This window comes from Lasioglossum baleicum, chromosome 11, assembly GCF_051020765.1.
Source record: "Lasioglossum baleicum chromosome 11, iyLasBale1, whole genome shotgun sequence".
Taxonomy (NCBI): domain Eukaryota; kingdom Metazoa; phylum Arthropoda; class Insecta; order Hymenoptera; family Halictidae; genus Lasioglossum; species Lasioglossum baleicum.
In genome coordinates, this window is record NC_134939.1 from 11,328,447 (window position 1) to 11,354,589 (window position 26,143).

Below are 26,143 nucleotides of genomic sequence, written 5' to 3' on the forward strand. Positions count from 1 at the left end.
GTCAATCGTGATTGAAGTAAGGATCAGTCAGGATTGGTCAGGATTGACAATCCGACTTGGTCTGACTGTTCAATCTCAAAACAATCTAGCAGAATAAAAGATATTTCAACAATTCCTCGAGTCTGAAAATTTCCTTTATTTTCTTTGCATTCTCAGCCAATTCTCACCATACAAATGAAATCTTAAATTTCACAAAATATACAAAATGATATATGCATCGAAATTACGGTAAAGTGGGTAGTAAAAACGTAAATGAGTCATCAATGTACATCTTCGACCGGGTTGTTGCCAATCTCGTCGTTGTTCGATAATTCTACCTGATCCTCGACTACGCGCGACAGATTTCCAGGATTTTCATCGGCACCCTCGATATCACACCCCCCGCCGCTTGATTCCGACTTGCGTCGTTCAGGCACGGTGTTCTGATTCGCATCGTTATCGCTGGACTTCGTGCTGTTATCATCCTCGTCTGTCACATCTTCTTGACATTTCGAGCAATCATTCTTCGCTGCTTGCTTGACCGTGTGCGGGGACTTCGTTGAACGAGCTTTGCGACTTTGTCGTTGTTCGACCATCTCGTCTTTTTGCCTGGTGGTTCGTTTTCGTCGGATCGTTTCTGCGGACCCTTTGGCTGTTGGTCTTCGCGTTACTTGGTCCCTGAAATCAATTATTGCAATTCGGTAAAGTCACAGGGTAATTATCGTGATTATTTCAGCATAGCTCGCAGAGACAGGAATTATTTATAACTCTAATTACTATTTGTTGTGTTCATATCCAGCACACGAAATATTATTGATTGAATGTGATATAACTAGACTGCGGATTATATGCATTTATGACAACAATGGAGAGGTGCAATTTCAAACAGTGAAAACATTAGAAGAATTTAAATATACTATTTCAATATTTTCGACCTAATAAATATATTAAGGAAGAAAATAAATTTCCATTTCACTCCAGTTTATTGCAATTGAAGTAGAATATTTTTATTTTGCATAAAGATCCCCTGTCTAGATGTAACATACAGTGACTCCCATTAATATTCAGACGGTCTAAAAAAAGCGACAACTTTTTTAAATGTTGCATTATACGATTCAAACTTTTTGGGAAGCTGGAGCAATTGCTTCACTACAGGATGTGAAATGAAATTTTTGCGAAAATTGCAATTGGTCGGAATTGTAGAGAGAATACTAAAAGTTGCATTTTACAACGTTTTTATGTGGGCCTATATTGAAAATTTAAAAAATACGTTTTGTAGATCTGTGTCAATGAAACACATCTTGAAAATTTCGTCATAATCGGTCGACGTTGCAATGAGCTACAAATGTTTAAACATGGTAAATGTTGCTAAAGATTCACAATTTTCTAAATCTAAGAATTCTTACATCTTTCAATGTCTGTCGTTGTTTTCTGCATCAACCGATTTCAATAAAAATGTCACAATGCATAAAATTGATACAGGCCTACAAAACGTATTTTCTAAATTTTCAATATAGGCCCACATAAAAAAGTTGGAGAATGCAACTCTAGTATTTTCTTTGCAATTCCGACCAATTGCAATTTTTGGAAAAATTTCTTTTCGCGTCCTGTAGTAAACTAATTTCTGTAGCTTCTCAAAAAAGTTCAAATCGTATAGTCCGATATCAAAAAAGTTATCGGTATTTTGACATCGTCCGAATATTAATGGGAGTCACTGTACGTATAAATTTCAGAGAAAGAGTAGATATTAAATACAAACGCGTTTATTGTCGAATCGTATCCTTACGGGTTTTACAGTGTCATCTGGAACGTATAAAAAACGCAAATAAAAATTGACACTGGCCCGAGAAGGAGGTCACGCAATAAAAAGACTTTAATGCCGGCAGTAAAAAGCCTATAATGTCATATGCGTAAATTGACGATCTTATCAAGATGATATCCAATCAGTGGTGTTATGATCTGCGTCTGTCCGATGAACAAAATAAATAGACGAAAGAAATTAACGAAAAACTAAAGAAGCAGTAAAACGAAGATACGTAAGCGTTAAAAACATTCGAGAAAAACTATCGTAGCTGAGAACGTATATCGAACAAGTCCTTAAAAATTGACGACCAGGAAATGCGATAAAAACGAACGTTAAAAAATTCATTAACGACGAACATTGAAAAATTCAGTCTAAACGCACGTTAAAAATATCCAGCGAGACCGAGCATTAAAAACAGTTTGATGTGAACGAATGTTTTACAAAATCAAAAGAATCAGCATTCAACAACCGTAAAGCAATAAATTCATCAAAAATAAATAAAAATTCATGCATAAGTATAAATGTATGCGAATAAATTAATTGATAGGTTGTGCTAAAGGATTGAACGGTATACTAACGTCTTCTTTCTGTTCCCAGGCGCGTCCTGGCGAGCAGCAGACGCGTCCTTCTTCCTCGTGGCCGCATAATTCAAATTGTAGTTCATGCCCGGGTTTTTTGATGCGGAGGGCTTTCTGCGCTTTTGAGGGACCATTCTGTCCAAGGATGTATCGCGGCGGAGTTTCCTTTTGCTGGTCAAGGGCGGGGTCGGGCGGCGTCTTTGTTCCTTGCGATCAACGTACTTTAAATCCCCGTCACCTTGTCTGGCTCGGCGACGTCTTCTACGTGACTGCGGGTCGCTTCTTCTCGACTCCACCAACGTTGGAGACACTCGTATCACTTGACCCTGAGGATCCGTTGGGATTAGGTATCCAGACTTCACGCCGAACGAGAGAGCTTTGCGTATGTACCTCTTCGCATGCCTTTTGCCTAGAATATACACAATCTTGACTTCGTGCACAAATTTATTCGTGCCTTGTACAATGTCAGCCTAATGTAACTCTAACTACCAATCTAGAAAAGTCAAAACCCTCTGGAAAAGTCAATGAGAAAGTTTCCGGCTCAGTACGATTGAAATGAAGAGTTTTACCTTCTTCTATGCCAGCCTTGATATAGTTGTTGATAATCTGCACGAGGGACTTCTTTTTCAACAACGCCCTGGTGTTATCCATCGAGTTCGCGAGAGTGATCGGTTCGATGGAGACATTCGATACGCTACTGTCCGCAGAACCAGAAGCCCACGAGGTATTTGTGACCTTCATCACCCTGGACAGGTTCTCCATGGACGTTGCTCCCGATTTTGTGTACCCGGACCCGGTGGCGGACGCAGAGCTTTCATGAACGGACGAGGCGTCGTCCGATGGGTCACGGAGATCTTGATACTTCCGTATTTTATCGCGGTACGGAGCCCTGTCCTTCGACGGTTTAACTCCTCGTTGCACTGACATCGTTCCTATCGAGCACCATCAAAATCTCGATTACTCCCTTGCCACTGCTGTTCACGTCGAACTCGCTTCTCCCCCAAATTTAATATCAGCGTTAGAATTTCTTCGCAAACGATTTGCCTCGTTGGCCAGAACGTTGTTACAGTAAAAAGAAATTCAGTCATTTTAATACTACGTTTTTATTAGCTTGCTTTCTTGTGTGTCTGTCTGTTTGTTCGGTACAAATTTTGCAATTGATTTTTTAAAAAGCCTTACAAGTATCAAACAAAATCTTACACAAGTATTTTCATAGCTATTCAAAATTCACAATTACAAATTTTCAGGACTATCTGAACGGGGTTGGGAATCTTTATGTGGGGCTAGGAAAAATTATTTTATTCTTTTTAGTCCGTTGTAAGAAAGTGGTATTTTAAAAAAATTTATTATTATTTAAATAATTTTCTATAGAGATGTTATTTTTAGACTGCAGATCTCATGTAATTATGAAGAAATTAATTAAATGAGATCTACAACAGTATAATCAAGACGGTGACATAATTATTACGGCTGAACTTTCACTCAGTGGGCCAAAAATGTCCAACTTTTCTGAATGTAATATTATACGGTGTTCGACGAAAACAATGATAAAACTTTAGATTCTAGTACGCGGAATCCAAGTTTCTAGTATATCTGTAGTCTGATCATAGTCCGAGTTAGATCTGGGTTAGGTTCTTGGATTCCTCGCACTAGAATTTGAAAAAGTTGAAAAGTTGAAAATTCTTGTTCCCCTGAATGAAAGTTTAACGATGTATTACAGTTTGTAAAAGTATCTGTAGCGTATTTAACTCGCGGCTCGCGTCGGATAGGCACCTTGGTTATGTTTGTCAGTGTTCAGCAGCCTGTAAACTAATTCCGGCACGCTGAGGGATTGACTGGGCTGCAATGGACGCGAGATTTCTGGCCGTTTGCGAAACCGTCGATGGGAATAGTGTGTCTCCGTGGCGCGTTCCTTCCCGGTCGAGTTTCTTGATCCCCTTTTCTGCGGCGGCGCCATTGTATTTTCTTCTCGCCGTGTCCCGTCGCAGAAAGTCCTTGTCGAAACAACCGAGTCGTGATATCGGTGTGCATGAAAAAACAAAAACAAAGAAGAAGAGAAACGATCGTTGCTCGAGGTGCGAGCGCACGATTAATAATTTCGCGATTCTCGCGAACGTGTGATGGCCGGTGCGATGCGCTGCAATGGCGTCGACGAATTTAGTGACCTCGTTATTTATACAAGAGCTCCGTGATTCATTTATTTCGACGTGGCCTCACAAAAAAATCACCCGAACGACGGATTTCCATACGGAATCGTCGATATTCTGCACGCGAATTCCAATTATTGTCCATGTGTATTTTTCTAGCTTTTTCGCCGGGTGTGCTCGTAATGGAATTTCGAAACGTGTGTTTCGAGATGCATTATTTTGTTCTCGACTCGATGGGTTCGAAAATAGTTTCACGGAGTTTTTATTTTCTAAACAATTGTATTAGGTGCGAACGGAATAGTGGTAATTAATTTTTCGAAAATACATGAACACTGCAATTCTTTTTCATAGGTAATTGCAAAATTTATGGACTCCAGGGACTCCCACAAATATTCGGTCACTCTTAAAAAGCCGATAACATTTTTTAGAATGGACTATACGGTCCTGTAGTATCCTGTAGTAAACTAATTGCTCTAGCTTTCCCAAAAAAAGGTCAAATCGTATAATATAATATTAAAAAAGTTATCGCCTTTTTAAGTGTCCGAATATTTGTGGGAGTCACTGTACAAATTTTGCCGTTTCTAATGGATCGAAATGTACTACAACAGCATAAATTATCCCCTGCACCATCGATATCAATTTGTATGAACCCAAAGCCCATAACCAGTCGATAGTTTTCGAACATGAACTCTCGAAGGAACCCTAAAACCTTCAACAAGGTTCCCTCGTGCTCATCAATCGCAATTACACACCAAATGACCAGATGACCAGGGCACGATCATTTCCATAAAATTCACGGCCGAGTTCGCAAACTTTTTCGACAAATACCCATAACAGGTGTTGCGAAAGTTGGCGGGGGCTGCGGCTTTGCTTGTGCACGTTGCTGGCCGTCGATTTATTGCAGTTTGATTGTTGTTCGGAGTTTGCGAAAGCCGCTTCCCTGCGAACGATTTCAATGCCAAATTCTATTCTTGTATCGATTGCCAGTGGCGAGCACTGTGAAGCTAACCCAATCTCTTGGACATCGAAAAGATATTGTAATTAAAGAGAATACAGTAGAACTCGATATAACAGATTAAAAATATTGCAAATCTTCTGTGGCAGTATATGTACAATGTACACAAACGTAAAAAAAGAGTGACTATTTTGCATTAATTTATGAAAATAACGAGAATGTGTTCTACGAAATTATTGACAATTTTTTATAGAATATTACTCAGAAAAATAAAGTTGAAAACAGTGTATACAATCGGACCGGTTATTTTTCTTACTCGTTTCACTGTGTGGTGCAATTTCGCGGACGGCAAACTTCCGGTCGTCCTCCTTGACTTTGCGGAAGCTATCCCTCCCACGCAAACCCGCGAATTCGGTGTTCTTTTCGCTTGACTGGACACCGAGGCTACCGTGATCGGGATTATCACGGATTTCCGTATCGTTACGGGGGACCGTTCAATAATGTAACCAGGGGAAAATGGTCCACACCATCGAGAGGATGGATTTTTACGTCCGGAGGGCGTCGGAGAGTCGTCGAGGACAGAAATTAGATTTCAAGGTTGAATTTTGGGTTGGATGTGGGTGTTTGTTGCAAATTTGAAACGTGTTGTCAAGCTAATTTTGAGTCGAAAATACATGGTTAAGTAAATTGTGACTTGGAAATACATGGTGAAGTAATTTTTATCTGTCATATGGTAATTATATAATAAAACAAATGTACCAGAAAGTAACGTAATACTTAAAATCATGTTCTAAAGAAATGTTAACACATTACCGACCGGTGATTATTGCATAATTTTGAAGAATCTATGGTACATGGCTAAACACTTTTTAATGAAACCTTCAATAGCAACAGCAATTTTCATTATGAACTAACAAGTCACCCTTAATAACATCATCTAATAGTTTCATTTAAGATTGCAATATAAAAGAAAATTTCTATGCTTTCTTTTGGTACAGCAGAATTATTGAAAATCCTATTAATAGGCTTCCGGTAGGTAAAGTGTTAAGCTTCAAAATATAATATTTAGGGAAATAATATTACGATATATACGAAAATACATCTCCACGCGCATCACAAACTATCAAATATTTATGTATTAACACAGCTGATAATTGTCGACATCATATTTCATTTTACCTCTCTGAAAGATAATTATCGTTTTAAGCTATTGTTAGCACAAATAGGTTTCGTTCGTAAAATGAATAACGCCCTTCCCGTAGTATAATTAAGCGTTCCTGTAATTGGAGGTATTTTAATCTCAGTTATCGGATTTTCGCTCGCATTAAGGCTCTTAGAGGTAGCACTGAATTATAAATTAGAAATTGTACACCCTACAAGGTAGAAGAACGTATTCAAAAATGTTAAAAAGAACGCCAGAATACCAAAAGAAAACCGTGATTGAAATCGTTCATTTAAATACTTAGACTGCTTGGAAAGTGACTAATTAAATGAAAAGTAAATACAAGAAACACTGCAGAAATAAAACTTCGGAGAACTGTGTTTCTGGGTCTTCGGGCTCTCAAAGGCTGCGAACGCAGTCCATGCTCTTTAAAACATAAACTTTCCTCCTTCGAACAGCTTAAACTCTCGAAGTAAGGACCGAGTGGACTTCTAAACTCGTCGCGCTTGAAAATTATTCCATCTTGCCGAGAAATTTCGAGTGCCAGCTGAATCCAATGCATAAATCAGGCTACTGCAACCCCCGGAGAAGATGGATTATATTTTTACGGCATGTAAAACATTTTAACGGATGGAAAACAGGCTTCGTCAGCTTTCTCCTCGAGGACCTTTCTTCCGATGAGGATTGTACTAATTTCGCCGATCGTTTACTTGCTGCCGTTGCTACATTACAGTTGCATTCCGTCCACTTTGACGACAGTCGCAGCTATCGCGCCACGGGGTCTTATTAAATTTCTTATTAAACGGTGCGCTGAGAGACAGGATGACGCCTTGACACTTCTCCCATTGTAAGTTTCAACGTCTCTTAAAAGGTGCCCAGAACCCAGAACGATTCAAGTGAACGCCGCCGAGCTGGTGTTCTCTGACACGGTGCGCCATCAACATTACATAAAACGCGTGGCAGACGATCTAATTTCAGATAAAGTACGAAATTAGTCCCGTTAAGGATTATAGCTCCTGCAAAAGAAATTATTTGATCAGTCGCAGTATTCACAGTCCGAAGAAAATGGGAAAATCGGGAAAGGACTGCTTGTTTATGATTGCTATCGTCGCGTATCATATTCGGGAGTATTTATGTATTAATGAGATACAATTAATTCCGCATTTAGCCGGCGGACACACAAGCCGTCCATCCGTGTAAAATCCTCCTTTGTTCTTACCGTGATCACATATCTTTGGTATTTTTTTGTGCGAACGCGGATAGGCAGAGTGCACGGAATGCTTAGCCCCCGTTCAATAACCGTGAAATTGACAATGTGGAAAACATTCTATACGCGTTTTCGTTATTGAAAATTCGTCGGGTAACGGTCGCCAGCGTAAAACGGATTTTCACGTTTAACTGGGTCAAAGCCGGCGATACGTTTCGTCGAGCTTTTAGACGTGAATGTTTCAGATTTAATATATTTTAATGTAAATACCGTAACGTGCACGTAGACGTGTATTTAGGTTACTCGAACAGCACGTTTCCCATAGGTTAAAATAACTTCTTCCCTTTGGAAATGCTTGTGTTCGATGAAATTCCGCGAGAAGAATTTGTAAAATGCCCGAGTCAAAAAGTGAAAACTTCTATGGCGATTGCACACCTGTTTGTTTCTCACTGTAAATAAATAGAAATAGAAATTTATTTTCTGACTCGATACATTTAATGGGTCGGAAATAATATAACAATATTTCTACTGTTTCTCAAATTAGGCTAAGATAGGGAACTACGGCGACAACAGCACATACAACGGCAACCGAATATACATCCGAGTCAACCAAGTTGGTTTACGTATTATTGTCTGCCATAAACCAGCCTCATTATAAATCCTGTTATCAAGTAAGTTTATTTCAATTTTCTTATAATTTTCTGCATATAAAATTAATTAAATTAATACAAAATTATGTTCCTTATTAAATATAAATTCAGTAGAATTTACATAATCGTTTGGTCGAAACGAAATCGTATTAATTTTATTCAGTTAGGTTATGTTTACTTTTTAAATTTAACTTGTGCCATGTCTCAAGTCGTACCCATATGAGATTCCTAAGTCGTACTACCTCGTCAGTCGATATAACGTCAACGCAGAATAAAGAAAACATAAAAAATACGGCAAATAAAAGAAAAGCAGTAATTAATAAAATGAAATTGCCACAAAAAGTTAAAAAGAAGAAAAGTGATTGGTTTTGTTTTATTTGTGGAGAAGATCGGGAGGTAAGCATGATTCAATGCTTGAAATGCAAATCATGGGTGCACGATGTATGCGCTCGAGTTGACAAAAGAACAAAAACATTTGTATGTGAAGTTTGTAGTAATTGAATACCTATGTGTCATGTAAACAGATTAATGAAAAATACGGTTTAATTATTATTGTTGCTTAATTGAATTCTTAGGTAAGACTTAGGCTATAGGTGGTACGACTTAGGAAACCGGTTCCTTTAGTCGTACCGATGTAAGTTTTTCAGGATTTAGTTTATTTTATGTGAAAGCATATAGAATTTCTAGTTTCATTATAATTAATAACAACAGTATTAACACAAGTTTTAAATAACACATTTAATTTCTATTTATTTGATAAAACCTAAGTTTTATACGGTTTTTTTCTTAAGGGGTACGACTTGAGCAACCATACCCTACATCTATCCATTTTTATCATAAATGCATAAAATCCGCTGTGTCTATTCACAGCTCAGCAAAATGTCAGCGACGTACACGTTCCACCTCGGAGCGTGACGGATCAGACTGATTCACCGCCCAGCAATTGTGCACGCGGTGCGTTTAAAGGAGTTTTCACTTCGAAAATATCAAGAGATATAATGAGAATCAAATGTGTGATAACGCAAGTCGAACGACACGTGTTTACCGGCCGCTAAAAACCCGATTACACGAGAACTTACACAATCGACTAATTACGTTAAGCACGCTGATCAATTGGGAGCGATGCGCCGGTAATCTATTCAAGTATCGCCGCGCCCACGCAACCTCATAGAAGGTAAACACACGCGGCGTAGATTACGCGAATGGTCGATGGTTAAACTATTTGCCAGGACAGTGAGTTAATTAAGATGCGCCCACATACCGAATCATAGTTGTCGCTGTAATTTAGGCGTCGGCTTACGATCCTATTCGGGCTCGGCCCCCCGTAACGAGGTAAAACGCAACCGTGGGCTCCGCGCCAGCACTTACAAACATCCTCCGCGTAATTAAATGGGAGGCTGTAATTGCGATCGCACGGTTAACGACGTTCCCGAGTCGCTCGCCTGTCATTACCTTCACTTTTCCGCTGTCTAACGGGCTCGAACTACCACCGTCGTGCTTTATGACACAGATCTGGAGGTGGGGAATATAGAAAGTTTCCCGACGACATTGTGTATCCATCTTTCTCGCTATCGGGACATATAGCTGTCTCGCTCACGAACCATCCTGCTCGGTGATTGATTGACCCTATGTTTCGCGTGCAACTTGCCAGAGTCATACTCGTTATTAACGCTGACAATGAGTTTCTCAATAGTTTCATGAAAAGGGACACATTGTTTCTGCGTATTTGTACGTCCGCGAATTTTTATTTGAAATAAAAATTGTCCACATCGATTGCAATCTTGAAAAAATGATATGTTGATATTTAAAATTTTTTCATTTTACCACAGTTATAAATTGCACCAGCTCGTCTTCGAATTCGAACAAAATTCAAGTCAAAGGGCCGCAAGGGGTTAAACACATGCAGAATATAAAATAAGACAACGTCGCAGAAAAAAGGATATACAGTGAGCCACGAAAGTATTTGAACGCTCTTTAAAACGGTATAACTTTTTTATAATTGTACAAAACGACCTGATGTTTTGTAAGCAATTAGAATTATTCGTTTACTAAATGATGTGCAAAAAAGGTTTTCCAAAAATTAAAATTTACGAAGTTGCATGCAAACATAGAAAATGCATTTCTTAAAACTTTTTCATTTGGGCCCTTAATGAAAATTTAAAATATTTGTTTTGTAGATCTATAGTAGTTGCACACGTGCTGAACATTCCAGCGAAATTGATTAACATATACACGAGCTACAAGCGGTTAAAAATTGTGCAAATCGTAGTTTTACACGGCTTTTGATCAGTTTCTGTTTAAAATTCACAGAATCGTACATTTTTCGATGCTTGTTGTTTTTTCCTGCGTCAACCGATTTCGACGAAATTTTCAGTATGTGTATAACAAACACATAGATCTGCAACACATAAATTTTAAATTTTCATCATCAAAGTTTTAAAAAATGCCTTTTTTATTTTTGCATGTAACCTTGCAAATTATAATGTTTGGAGAATCTTCTTTGCGTATCATTTCGTAAACCAACGCTTCTAATTGATTATGAAAAATCAAGTCGCGCGCGCGCGCGCGTTTGGTACAATTATAAAAAATTTATTCTGTTTTAAAAGGCGTTCGAATACCTTTCTGGCTCACCAGTAATTTCAATGTAAAATATTCCAATAAAAGAGAGAGAATAAAGACAGCCGAAACTGTCGGTCTCTGGGATCATCTAGTTTCTAGAGAACAATCCTGGAGGAATCTCGTCCCGGTCGCACTATCTCCAGGCAGTAAAGCTATCAGTCCAAGACGGTTCTCTCCTCGCCGCGTTGGTCGTTCAGGTAGATTGAAGAGTAATTGAACTTGACTCCGCTCCTTCATGTATCGAAGCTGGCCTTGGATCTCGAGGCAAAGTTCGCGCTACAAGTGTGCCATAAATCAGCGTAGCTTGATAGCGCGCGTCACCCGTGAATTAACGGTGCCACCAACGCCTGTTGGCCACCCCCGCGATTGTCCTGGGATTTTTGAGAGCTAGGTCAACCAATATCGTCGAATAAAAATTCGATATCGGTTCATCGATACTTCGGAATTTAAAAAATTTAGATGAAAACAATTACCCAGCCGGAAATAACCTCGGTTGGATCGATGAACTTTTAGTGATTTAAAGCGCGGTGAGAGATCGATTCGACACCGAACGGAAAATAATTACAGAATTTCGATGCAGTGAACACGAACATTTTCGCGAATCCTTTTCAGTTAATTGGAGCCGCCTACTTCTGTTTATCTGCGGAGGTAAATTCGTGGAGTAGTTATTTGTACAATTTCAAGTAGGATTGTTGAAAGCTGTTTCAGTAAAATTATTCTCGATAATTTGCAAATTGCGATTTCATTTGATGTGACTTTTCAACGTGTCAATATTTTACTGTTTGATTCGTGCGAAAGGATAGTTCAAACCACCTACGATAAATATTATGTTGTAATAAAAAAATTTATAAAAAAGCTTTTTAAAAACTACGTTTATATTAAAATACACTAAAAAGGAGAAAATAATTTTTTTAGACATTAGTGACTGTAAATAAAAGCGTGGAACTAAACTATATTGACGTGATCTTCGTGAGCGCTCCACGCTTTTATTTGTAGTGCATTTTAATATAAGCGTGGTTTTCAAAAAGTTCTTTTTTATATATTTTTTTATTTTCTACATTTTGTCTGTTTAAATGGAACGCAAGATATAGTAATACTGGTAAGAAATAATAAGATATGGAAATACGCGAGATAGAGTGAGGGGATGACTCCGAGAGACGACGTCTCTTGATGGAGTCCGAAATTGTCCGAAATGGAACTGAATGAACGAAACACCACAACCACACTAAGCTTCTTCGGTGCGAAGTGGGCCAGTCGAGTGGGGATGAGTCGGAGTGGGAACGCGTAGTGGAGTAGGGAGCGCTGGCGTGTGGAGTGGGGATCGCTGAACGCGATAACGTACTACCGAGTGTCGCGCGACGAGGTGTGACAATTTGTTTTTTAATATTACATTGTCATCCAGTTCTGAGCTATGTTCAAAGTTTCAAGTCTCTAGCTTATCGGGAAGTGGTTTAAAATTCGATTACAAGGTTTGACGCACACAACGACAACGACAACATCGACAACTCGGAAGCTAATATCAGCGTGATAAAAATGATGCCATCAAAATTTGTCGACAATACTGAACTACGCTTGACTAGATTGCAAGAAGCCCTACATCATCAAGTTCTCCCACAATACATTTTTTGAAACCACCCCCTTTTCAATTCGATCGTACCTTGATGTTTCTCGGAATTGCCAGTAGCTGTCCAGCCTGGGTTTATCTTAATGCGATTCGAAACGAGTACTGGCTACCCTAATCTTTTCTTTTATATCTGACATCCTGAAGTCGATTTGAGGGGGTGGAAGGTGCTCATTTGGGACAAGGTGGTGGCATACACCAAAGTTTGCCGTGATCGCGAGGAAAGCAATGCCCCGTGGTAATGCCTTTCTCCGTTCTTTGGGAGAAATCGTAAACTGGAGTCGGGTGATGGTTGCGGCTGAGGTACGACGAACTAAGGGAAGCCTTGTGAGCACAGACAGAGAGAGAGATCCTCGGGAAAGACTTTTCTTTCGCCGCCCCGAGCATCAGAGGGCGGCTACGTTTCTTTCTGAAACTCGTTGCTGGAGTCTGCCGAGTTCTGGAAATAGGTCAGCCACTCTGCAACCTAATGCCGCTTATCATAAACTGCTAAACGGCAGCGGTGTCACGCTGGAAACGGCCGCCGAACATGAACGCGGTGCGTTCGATTAATTCACAAGCCGCTCCTCCGTCTGGCTATATTTCAATATTATTGGGTTGGGAAGAAAGTAATTTCGGTATTTTAAGGTGAAATAGAACCGAATTTCTTTATTCAAGCGATGAACTTAAATCAATAAGATATTTTCTTATTTATTCTTTTTGGCAAAAGATCATTGAACAGAAGGGAAAATATCTTTGTTTGGTGCATGGATCTCTGGAGAATGTGGAATAATTTCTTTTTTCTGCGAAAGAAACACTCTCGTTGAAATAATGAATATCGATCAATCGTTGACGAGAGGTGTGGGCGGTGAGTGGTGAGTTTTCCCTCGCCGGCATCGAATTTAAATGATTCTCGCTTCCGCGCCAATTAGCGGGGTCAGTCCGAGGACAGTCGTCGTTGCCGGCTTCTTTCCACAATTTACTTTAATTAACAAATGATAAATGGCCGGTGTTGCAATTATAGAGAGGGTGTATGGGGGTGTAAAGCGACAAAAAGGCGGATCTTAAAGACGTCGGCGTTGTAACGGCGCGGCGTATCCGGAGCGTGTCGCATTCAAGGCAAATTCTGACGCACGACCGAATAGCGCAATTTTCCTGACAAATAAGGTGACAGCTATAACCGGCCGGCGAAAGCCACGGTAAATTTCCTTGATGCCTCGCCCGCTGTAGCGCAACGTTATTAGCAATATAGGTCGCTGTTCGTTATCGACATGGCCTTTCGAAAGCAGCATCATCCGTCTAGGATCGTATCTGCATGCAAATAGTCCGATCCTGATGTCTCTCGTCTATGCAATTGACGGCTCGAACTGCGAGAATGCTTACAACCTGAATCGCCACATAATTCCGAGGTGACGATTAACCAGTTGATGGTTGAATATTGGCGAGTTCGTTTCAGAATTTTGTTCGCTGGTTTTGTTCAATTATAGCGGACAGGGTCGTCTACGATTTGTACTTAATATTATGAAGATTTTAAAATCCATATATTTAAAACCGACTTCGAAAAAACGCACTAGAAAAATGCAGTAAAAAGTATGAAATAATATCCATTTAATTTATGTGAATACTTAATTTAATTTTTAATTTTTTCGCCTCCGAAAAGTTTGTATTGTATTTAAGTTCGTGTGTACTCACATAAATTAAATGTAAATTATTTCATACTGTTTAGTGCATTTTTTTAGTGCGTTTCAAAGTCGGTTTAATTTCTTTTTATAAAATTTTTTTATTTCACGCTTTTTAGAACGAGCAGAATTTGTAGAACACCGTAGGGGATGGTTTTTCGGTCTTATTGGTTATTTGCAATAAAAACCGCAAAGAATGAAAAAATGCAAAATTTGTTTTCAAGGGACCAATCGGAAGACATACTGTACAAGATGCAAAACGTTTCGTTACGATTGGTCCATCCATCTCGGCGTTATCAGTGAACATACATAGAAAAAAGAGCGAAAAAAAGGCACATACGGATCGAATTGAGTAACCTCACTGAATATATTTTATAATAAAATATTTATGACTCATAAAACTGTTTGATTTTGCTGAAAAATCTCTGTTAGCTTATAATAACAGCAGGTTAAGCTCGTTTAAACATTTCAAAAAAAGATGAAAAGATTTTTACTACGATTTTGACTAAGGGTGCCAATCATTGTACAGTTTACCCATATTGTAAAGATTTGCGAGGCAAAGTGTGAGGTGTTTTGTCTAGTATTTGTAGGGACAAATCGTCATCGCTCACGTATGGTTGCTTATATTGACACGACGCAGAAATATTCATGACATCACAGCTGGCATACTGCGGGAACCCGGCACAGCTCAAACTCCAAGTGCAACGGATTAGGATTATTCGAGGAATAGGCTTCGATTGAAATTTGAATGTCGCTGCGACATTCCCGGTAATTGTATTGCAAGAGCAAATAATACTGGACGGTGGAATCATTGTTCGGCTGACCAATTGAAATGTTCCTGATGAGATCTACATGTCAGCCTGCACGTGAGTGGGTTACACACAAACATTGTAAGCACTTAATCAATCGGATTTCTTGTTTAGAGATACCGAATCCATTTGATTAAAGATCTCCATATAACTATAAATTCTTGTGGACCAATTTACGACTTCCAGTGTTTTTTAAGTTGACTGATTTGAAAGAAGTTATTTATTTTAACTATTTCAAATGGACAGAGATGAGAGCAACATCAGCGAAATATTATATACATTTTTCACATGAGGAGAGAGAGGTAGAAATTTGAAATTATTAAATCTTTTTCTGTTTCAGAATGTTCGTGAAATTTTTTATACAAATGTGAGTGACACGACTGTTGCATATGACGTGTTCCCTTCAATCCAGTTTCTGTGTGTGAATGTACAGGTAGCGTCAAGCGTCAACTGAGTCAAGGGAAACATTCCTGGAAGCTATGTTTTTCAGTTCTATGCCAGCACCCCCGCGGTGTCCTGACTCAAGCGACCTTACCAAGAAACCTAATTACTATGGTTAATCAAGACGACAATCTCCTAAGCAGTATAATTACCAGGCGGGAAGTAGCGTCCTTGGCATGGTCCACAAGTGAAACGTCATTTATCGTCAGAAATCGATATCATCCCCTCGAACACGTGAACGGGACAATAAGGATCCTGAAGAATTTGTGGTTAAAACCGATTTAACTAGCCCATTAATCGTTGCAAACAACTGTTGCTTGATCTGAAACAATTTTCGGTTAAACTCTTGCTCAGGGGACTAAAAATTTTCAACTTTATTATATTATACAAAAAATTCGACGAAAATATGATAAAACTTTAAATTCTCGTGCGAGGAACTCGAGATCTAACCCAGTTCTATTTTTTCGTCGAATTGTATAATATTGTATTGAGAAAAGTTGAAAATCTTTGGTGCCCTCGGCGAAAGTTCAGCACAATTTTTACAATAATTGTAATGGTGAATATTCGTGGTGAATATTTCGACACTCTTGGTAATTTTAGGAGATTGCCAAGAGACAAGTGTAAAATCAGAATATTCCCAGTTTCTACACGCTTCTACATGTTGAAAGTTGCTGCTTAATTAAAATCACACAGACAATACCTTAGGGGTTGGTAGCTAATGTTCCTGCCAGTTAAACGAAATGCGTACTTCTAGTGCTATTGTCTAAGGTAACAATATATGGAGCCTCATTAAGGGTTTCTGTGGACACTTTGTTAATGTTCCAAGGTTTGTGTTTACAGGCCGCGCCGTGCTTCCTGCGCGACGAGAAGCAACAATAAGTAAACAGTGCACTTCTCGGGGATGAAGATGTGCAACAAGACACCTTCGAACGTTCGTATGAATTCAAATAAAATTTTCATCACCAAAAAGCGAACATTGATATCATGTTTTCGACCAATATTTCAGTAACAAAATCCAGAGTCAATATTTTAGTAACCAAACTCAATCCTCATGTTACATCATTTTTAACGAAAACTAGCCGTCATACGCGGCTTGGTTCTCGAGTTATTAACGAAAAACACAGGTCAATCACGGCTGACGGATCCCGGCCCGACGCAGCCCGTGTTTACAGGCGCTGTCCTTTTCTCCGTTCGGGGCGGTCGGCGAGGTGAGAAACCGCACAGCCTGAGTGTTTTTTTTCTGAAATGATCAAATAAAAAAATATACAATTTTATTTTATTTTTATTTTTAATTTATTACCTACATATTATTTTAAACATCAATATGTTCACCGACGCCGCACGTACGGGAGATCTATATCGCTGAAAAACACGAACCCCGAGCTACATCCCATACCGTCGATCCATTTCCGTCGAACGTCTTCCGGATATTCCAAAAATGTACGCTCGATCCTTTATTGGACCAGCCGAACAGCATTGGCTTTCGACTCGGGACACGTTGAGGAATTTGCTTGCACGAGTGCATGTATATGGTGGGAATAAAAGATAACGTTGTGGATCCCCGCTTGGAATTGATAAAACTGTTCTGGTTTATCTCGGGAGAAAAGTGGAAACATTTTTATGCGGCTTTAAAGTTGAATGAAGAGAATGCTATTAGACTGTGGATTTTATGATGGATGCGAGTTGTTTCAATGTGAAATAGTGAAACTGTTAGGGGAATTTAAGAATGCTGTTACAATATTTTCTGCAGAAAGTGTATTATATATTTTCATTTCACTCTTGTTGCTTGCAATCTTTGTGATTGTTATAGAAAGAAATTGTTACACTTTGCTGTTGGCTTCGGTAAGTTAATATTGCTAATAAAATACCATTTTACCACTTTTGATTAGCTCGCTTTCCTGTCTGTCTGTTCGTCTGTATGTTCGGTACAAATTTTGCAATTGATTTTAAACTAACTTCCCGTTGAGCTAGAGACTTGAAATTTTAAACATAGCTCAGAACTGGATGACAATGCAATATTTTTAAAAAAAATTCTTAGAAAGCCTATGCGTTTAGAAGATATAAACTATTAATTTTAACCGTTACACCTCCCCGCGCGACGCTCGGTAGTACGTGATCGCGTTCAGCGATCCCCACTCCGCGCGACAGCGCTCCCTACTCCACTACGCGTTCCCACTCTGACTCATCCCCACTCCACTGAGCTCAGTGTACGTTCGAGCTCCGTGCATTGTTTACAAAGTTCCTACGTATTATTATACTATAATGTTTGTTTACCAAGCGAAAGATCAGTTATACCGGGATTCTCCGTCGAATCTTTATCTTTGACATTTTACCACGGCGTTTGTTTTCGATATAACGCGGTCGCAATATCGTCTGAAATTTTCTACATGTCTCTGTTATAATCTCATCAAAATGTTAAAAACCGATTGAAAAATTTCACACACACAAGACTAAAAAGCAGAGAATAATTATTTAAATAGTTATTCTATTCTGCACAGACAAAATGGAATACAGCTAATCGTTATTAACTTACAATCTCCATAAGCTGCAGACTTCTATACAATGTAAATCACTATCCCGAATGAATATTCATGGCTGAGTAATCTTAACAAACATAATCCCGAAACAAATGGTAATATAATCGTAACAAAAGCCCGGCACATAAAATGCTAATATCGCTATAAACTTAATTTAGCAATGAACCCGCCGAGCGATACAAATCTTTCCCAACTTGTATTATAAAATGTTCTCGAACGAAGAAACTTATAAGGTAAATGTACCTGTTACTGCGGTATTTTTTTTAGGGGGAAGTTTCATTATTATTTAGATACCTACTTTGATACAACAAAAATCTAAAAAGAAACTTCTCCTGTCTTTTTAATAACAAAAATTAAGTCCTCAGAATTACGTACATTAAAGTGAAGAAGGAGCTCATTACTGCGACAAAAAAAATCACTGGGAATGGCCCCAATATTGCTGTGCGTATTGCAATTTTTAAGAAACTCTTTGAAGATAAGATCGTTCGAAGCGTTTCCAGGCAAATCGCTGTGCTATGTATTTCTATTTTAAGCAAGCGGAATGGATCTAATTGCGCGAGTGAATACATTCGGCATAATTAGGGGACATTATTCAGCAAGTTTCCCCGAGAATTGTAACGGAATGTTCAACGAAGTTGTAATTATGCAGAAATCCGTGGCGGAATTCGCGTCTTCCTTGCGGCGTCGATGGACCCAGATTTATCCCTTCGTTACAAAATCAATATCCGGCGTGTAACGACGTAACTATCCCACACGTGTCGTAGATAAATTCCAGGAGTAATGACACCGCCGCGCCGCCGGGATTAATCATCGCGATCGTGTGCGAACGAACTCTTCAATAATACTTGCTAATGCTTTTCCGATAATCAATCAAGCCGCGGGGCAAATCTGGAAAATTCAGTGTCATAGAGGCCGGGAATCGATCGCCGATTAATTCGACAAATTAATCATTATTCGTTACACGAGCTCCATCGATACGCCAACAACCGGTCTGTGTTCCCTTGAGACCAAGGGATTTCGATACCATGTGCACATTTGCATTTTCGTGGAATTTCTGCGAAACGATCTTCAGAAAAAATTGATCGTTCTTCTAAATTCCTGGGAGTCAAAAATAAAATCGATCTGCATTGTGTCTTTATAATATGATATTTCTCACAAGATTTTCGAAAATATCTGGGAAACTTTTGCAATCTATTTCGAAATGGTGTATTTAAAAGCAGATTCATAAAAGATTGAATAAGAATCCACGTAGGTATCACATATAATCAGTAAATTCATAATCATTTTAGCAGTTAATTACTAGTAATTACTAGATTGACGAAGCGTTTCCAAGAATCGCCGCTTGAATGTCAGTGTATTTAAGTTCGCGTCTCTTACAAATTGAAACCATAAAGGAAAGTCGTTCGAAAAATTCGTTTATTCAAGGATCCTTTTCCAGAGCGTTTAACAGGTTGGACATTGTTAAGCCAGCCCCGGTACAAGAGAACTAGAACACAGAAGCAACTCGATTAGACGCGGTCCGTAAAGTTAGCTCGAAACTCCAACGAGTGCCAAGTTTTAGTGCTCCAATTATTCTTGCCGTTTAAGCCTTATATCGTCCGGGTGCAAGCATGTTCGAAGGGTGGAAAGGTCCCACGTGCAGAATCCATCTACAGGATCATCCCTCTGCCGATAACGTGTCTTCCGAGTCATCTGTTGCAGCTAGTTGCATCGATTTTCTTTATTATGCTGTAAAACATCAAGAGCAAGCGATCACCGACCGAGCCTGGCATTATGTCTGATCACTGACCGACTCAGACCACTGTCGCTGCATTTACCACTAATTTTAACATTTGCCAGCTTAGTAACCATTAAAACCACCGCTATTTCTATGGCGTAATCAATTCTGGCAGACTGGCACCATGTCTGATCACTGACCGACTCATACCACTGCAGTTCCATTTCAAATCACTTTTTCCATTCGCCAGCCTAGAGTACCGCTAAAAGAACCACTGCACAGCAATTTTAATAGTATCATAAATACTCGATCTAATCATCAATTTGTTTAAAAAAATTCCAGATTACGGATTTACAGGCAATTCTTATTTTCATAGATCATTTCATCACAAGCTTAATAAATGTGAAACTTCTTTCGGCTGCTGAAGCAATCACCCACGTCTAAATAAAATAAAAAATACTTACTAACTAAATACTAAAAAATACAAATCTTAGTATTGTCAGAAATGCACATAAATATGCACCGTCTACTGATACCGACCCAGGCAATTGCAAACAGCGTTCTCTTCCCGTTTTACCATCCACCGGCCTGCTATCCATTAGAACCACTCGACAGCGGTTTCCATGGCGCTTATCCTGGCGCTGCCGTCAGATCAATACTTCATCCGACAGCGTTGGCAGCGAGAGCAGCGTGGTGGGTGCTGGCCTTCGTGGATCGTGCACGCGTCTCGACGTTCCCATCTGAAACGGGCGTTCCTTCCGAAACATGTCGAATCGATAGCGTCGCGAAATTACAATGCACAGCTTCATGTACCGTTTCGGATGGCAGTGGCGCGAGTGAGAAACGGCGACAGTGAAAACGACGAGCGGTTGAACGGTTAAAAACAGAGAGAGAGAGAGAGAGAGAAAGGGAGAGAGAGGAAGAGAAAGCGAGAGAAGGTTCATATCACAAAAGACGAGGGTGCTAGCGTCTCTCCGGGTGGTGCCGAAACTCAAGCTGACACTCTCGCTCTGCCGCTGACAGACTGCGAAGATGAAGAGGCAAAATGTCAGGACCTTGTCGCTGGTAGTGTGCACGTTCACGTATTTGCTGATAGGGGCAGCCGTGTTCGACGCGCTCGAGTCGAACACCGAGAGGAAACGCTGGGAGTTTCTCTCCGGTGAGTGTATTTTTGCATAGTTCCCTTCGAACTGCATCGGTTCACGTGTCTCGAGAGTGTTTTTGTGTATTGGGTGGCCTGATTGTTGGATATAACGATAGCAGTGAGGGGGACGAAGGGAGAAGGAGAATCGGTGGAGAAGGGGATGTGGGGGTTGATTTTTAAAATTGTGAAAAGTTGTCTATAGAAAGATGCGTCATGTATGAAGTGAGAATCATATATCTGTAAAAGCGGTGGTGTTCAAATTTGTATTTTGATATGAGTTGGTCCATCGAGTCCATTCTAATATACAGGGTGCCTCCTCAATCAGTGTAAACGTCGAGAGAAATCTTGAAAAATCTAGTGAGCATTTCACAGACTACAGAAATATAGAGAATCTGAGAGATTGAAATAATAAAAATTATGTACCCAAATTTTTCTTAGGAAGTGAGTTGGGCCAGTCTAGGGTGTCGAATTCGCAATTACATTAACAGTGACATTCAGTAGAGTGAGTAGAGTACTTATTAAGTAGAGATTAATAAAAATTGAAACTGGAGAAGATTGAGTGGGACATATTCTGCTAGTGCGTTTGTGCGTTTAATTACGAGCGATAATGGTGAACAATCTGTTTCAGAGGTTCGCCGGAACATGATGAAGAAGTACAATATCACACAGGAGGATTATAAGATGCTCGAGATTGTGATAATTGAGAACAAACCGCACAAAGCTGGTCCTCAGTGGAAATTCGCGGGTGCCTTTTATTTCGCGACGCTCGTGCTCGCTATGATAGGTAATTGGGACATACATAATCATCGTGTACACCATGCGCGATCGATATTAAGAGTCGACCTTGAAATTTCGCACGCGTTACGATTCCAAGAAAAACTCTGGATGAAAGTTGTATGGCTGGTGAAAAACACACTTTGAAAAGATACTTTAATCAACGAGACAATATTTCCCTGACAAAATCTCTCTTCATTTCGAGGCTACGGACATTCGACACCAGTTACCATAGGCGGTAAAGCATTCTGCATGGCGTACGCCATGGTGGGCATCCCCCTGGGTTTGGTGATGTTCCAAAGTATTGGAGAACGTCTGAACAAATTTGCATCCGTGGTGATCAAGCGGGCGAAGACTTATCTACGGTGCAATAAAACAGAGGCGACGGAAATGAATCTCATGCTCGCAGCTGGTTGTCTGTCGAGCATCATCATCACCACCGGTGCAGCCGTATTTTCGCGGTACGAGGGATGGAGCTACTTCGACAGCTTCTACTACTGCTTCGTTACGCTCACTACCATCGGTTTCGGTGATTACGTCGCTCTCCAGGTACATTACATCTGCCCAAATTGTTCTTCTCAATTGCATATCTCTCGAAATTCGTCATTGCTTGCAATTCTTTTAATGGTCATTGAAAATGGATTCAAACATGTTGCAGAACGATCACGCACTTTCGAACAAACCAGGATACGTGGCCTTAAGTTTAGTCTTCATTCTATTCGGCTTGGCTGTTGTCGCTGCCAGCATAAATCTGCTTGTACTACGTTTCATGACAATGTAAGTACAGCATTACAACTACATAGTGAACATCTACAAACAAAATTTCTACCATAAACGAACTTGAAAGACACGATCCAAAAATCCTCCAAGACACCCTGAAATCGTTGAACTACCAATTATAGGGTTGTCTGTTAATGCACATTAACTAAATTCATAAAAACAGAAATATTACGATCGCCAACCAGAGTTGGGCGAAATGTAATTTCAATTACAATTACAATTACTTGCCAATTACTGTAATTTGAAATTGCGGAAATAAAATTACAATTACATGTAATTGTAATTGGTAATTACAATTACTTTGGCTCAACCAGTAATTGTAATTGCGGACCACAATTGCAATTACAGTAATTGTGAAAGGAGTAATTGCAATTACTTAACACGATTACAGTAATTCTAATCGAGTCTAACAATTACTTCAGTGCAATTGTTCTTTCAAACCACTAATTTTTATGTTTTGGTCCATTTAACCGTTCTCCTATTGTAATTATAGTCCACTTTTGCACGTGTACTTGAAGATGTAATTAAATACTCATGTAATTAATTACTGCCCAACTCTGTCGCCAACGAATTAGAAAAACAAGGCAGATCGGAACGAGCGCCCGCGACATACACGTCTGCCGTTAACATTTGGTTATCCGTGTGCCCAAATACGTTAATAAACCCGCTTTTCCTTACGGCTTTTCCTTACATAATTTTTGCGTAAATAATAGGAACACGGGAGATGCTCGTCGCGACAACGACGATATGCAGATAGCTCCCCATCACCTGCTGACCTTGGACGGCGAGGTGGTAGCTGTGAACGGGAAACTGTTAACTGGTCACGTGACGTTGGTACCGGACGCAGATGACTGTGTGAGCGTGTGTTCGTGTACCTGCCTCGGACCAGCGACTTCAGAGCTTCTAGACGAAGGGTACCAAGGCTACAGACCTCCGACCGCTACCAGCCTTCGTGTGAAGCGCGCATCCGTCTGATGGAAGGAGTTTCGTCGCCGCAGTATACGTCGTCGACTTTCGAGAGCCAACAGCAGGGAGCTGCTCGGCATCGACGTGTAAAACCGACACAAGATCATCCATCCACCCACTACCCGCACACCCTAACCAGCACCATGGTCCAGGATGATTTTTCGGACAGAGTTCTGTGGCTGCTCGTCGAACTCTACTTGAGTTGATGAGCTTTGGTTCGGTGTTTGATGGGTGAATGGAATGTATTGGTCATCGAATCAGCTGTTCTTTCAAGCTGGAAACTTCTTCAAAGTTGAAAGATGCATCCCCATGGTTTGCTACAGTTTGAGTTGATCGTACGTGATCTCGAGAATTTGTACTACCTGGATATTGAAATTTGTACGAGCTGGACTAAAACGGACTGAAATGGATCCTGCCCCCGGTTCACCGTCCACTTCAACCATTGTCCACACCTACACAGATGGTCGTTGCAGTTCGTACATTACGTAATGTGCCGCGAGTGGCTCGTACAGATTCAACAGGTGTCAAGAAAACGAAGTTGCGAGGCAAACAATAGCCTCGACAGGAGCGCCGACTCAATTTCCTAGTCAAAACTCATCAACTCGAGTATTCTGTTCGCAACCGTAAGGTTCGTTGTGTGGTAACCTGAACGAGGTTGAACGTAGAAAAGGGTCAAGGACGCTTTCGCAGACGGTTGTTCGTTTTTGGAGACGTATTTTGAGAAACTTGAGGAGAATTTATCCCGAGGTGAAACCCGAGGAGATCGTTTTAGGGTCGCAGTCGTTTAATCCGTGTTATGATACATATACGAACCAAATGGAACCAATTCGAGGGTTTCTAGGGGATTTTGTAACGATTTCATACGTTTCGTATCGTTCCAGATATGTACTGGCTGCCGTTCGCTGTAAAGAAATTGTTCTGTGTGAATCGAGATTGTTAGATCGGTGGGGAATCGATGGCCTCTCCATTGGAAATTTTCATTGGAATTGCGAGCAGGGTATTTTGAAAAATTAGAGAAAAATAATTTGTTTTCATTCTGGTGCTTCAGTATGTAAAGTGTAAATTTTTATTATTTTATCGAGAGATGTGCTACAAGATGTACAAATGGCCATTGATTACTTACCACACTAGTATCGTAATCCTATTTAACCCATTAACTTTTATGAAGACTTTGATTTATTACGACACTTATTTTATTTGTGAAGATGCTCTTAAATTTCTCACTCTGATAAAATACAATTTAGCTCAGTTTTACTAAAAGACAGTAACAAATGAACGATTTTTAATGTGGATGATTTTTTTTTAAACAAATTCGGCTTTAATCGACGATGAAATTTAATGGGTTAAAGAATACTCTACGAAAAGAAAGTATTTCCAATTCGACAAGTTGTTCGCGACGGAGTATTAAAGGAAGCGGAAAATACGATTTAATGGTGGAGTAGTGCCTAGTAATAATAAATAACCAATGTTAGGGAAGCTCGTTGATCTGATTTTTACAAAATTTCATTGAACATCTGCCAGACTCGGCGATAAGAGCCGTACTAAAAGAATGTGTTTGATGTGCCCCGTGGTCATTGTTAAGTAAATAACTAGAGTGGTTGATAATTCATGCATTTAAAAATCAATGTGTCGCAAAATGATATTGGAAATAGTTCTAATAGACGACCGACGAGGTAACACATAACTCTTGCATAACGCATAAATGTATTTTAATAAATCCCATACATTCATTAAATCCGCGTAATGTATTAAACTACATTTGTTAAATCTAATCAAATTGGACCAAATAAATGCATAGCACTTATCAGACAAATTGAGTATAAAGATCTCGTTCACTCTATGCACACAATTAATTTTAATAAAATAATCTTATCATTTCATATTCGATCTGTGTAACAACAAAAAGTGTTGTGTTATGCGAGAGTAATGTGTGACATCGTTCTCCGTCAAAATGGCGACGCGTGTCGCCAGGGTGTATCCAAAGACAAACATTATTTATACACGTACATATATTATGCATATGGCAGAAGAATCTTCTGACCTCGATAGCGCGATTGTTAAATATGAAAACGCAGATCGATGTTTGTACTAGTACGTCACTGTAACGCCACGAAAAATATAGTCGTCGATCGATTAGTGCGATTTTGTAGCAGCGCAAACTTTCATAGACGAGAAAGTTTCGTAGAAGAATCATCGTGATCGAAACCTAAAAAACCCGTTTACTCCAGATCATTCTGATAACTGCTATCAGTGTTTCTAAAAATACATTTTACCTTTGAAATTATTTACAGACGAGCCGATGGTGATTATAGTCTCAAGATTGGACTGTTATTGAAGTGAAAATTTCTTTAGGCGCACCGCGTACACGATGTCTGGGTAGTGAATGAGTCTGATCCGTCATGCTCCGAGGTGAAACGCTATTCAGGTAAATTCGAGGGAGCCGAGAATTTCCCCTTCCCGAATTTTCCCATCCTGTGAAAATAATTCTAGAAAATTTATATATTGCATTTTTGGAAAGATAAATGACGATTGCTGTCGGAAGATCGAGCAGCAAGTTACTTTGATTCTTCTACGGTAGTGACTCGATGGAGGCGT

At 39.7% G+C, this 26,143-nt stretch overlaps 2 protein-coding genes across 3 annotated transcripts; one reads left to right on the top strand and one right to left on the bottom strand.

The window, feature by feature from the left end:
* Positions 1-121: 121 nt before the first annotated feature.
* On the bottom strand, positions 122-4,372 carry LOC143213617 (uncharacterized). The gene is made up of 4 exons (XM_076433642.1): positions 4,135-4,372; positions 2,931-3,293; positions 2,362-2,770; positions 122-657 (listed from the first exon to the last, which is right to left on the bottom strand). The coding sequence occupies exons 1-4, from the start codon at positions 4,316-4,318 to the stop codon at positions 261-263; spliced, it is 1,353 nt and encodes a 450-aa protein (XP_076289757.1). The 5' UTR covers positions 4,319-4,372; the 3' UTR covers positions 122-260.
* A 16,190-nt stretch (positions 4,373-20,562) lies between these two features.
* Task7 (TWIK-related acid-sensitive K[+] channel 7) lies at positions 20,563-26,023 on the top strand. 2 transcript variants are annotated; one of them, XM_076433881.1, is made up of 6 exons: positions 21,073-21,385; positions 21,467-21,530; positions 21,657-21,812; positions 22,008-22,351; positions 22,461-22,579; positions 23,296-26,023. In XM_076433881.1, the coding sequence occupies exons 3-6, from the start codon at positions 21,671-21,673 to the stop codon at positions 23,555-23,557; spliced, it is 867 nt and encodes a 288-aa protein (XP_076289996.1). In that variant the 5' UTR covers positions 21,073-21,385; positions 21,467-21,530; positions 21,657-21,670; the 3' UTR covers positions 23,558-26,023. The 2 variants fall into 2 exon arrangements, with proteins under 2 accessions (XP_076289995.1, XP_076289996.1); XM_076433880.1 differs by lacking the exons at positions 21,073-21,385; positions 21,467-21,530 and adding an exon at positions 20,563-21,043.
* The last annotated feature ends 120 nt before the right edge of the window (positions 26,024-26,143 follow it).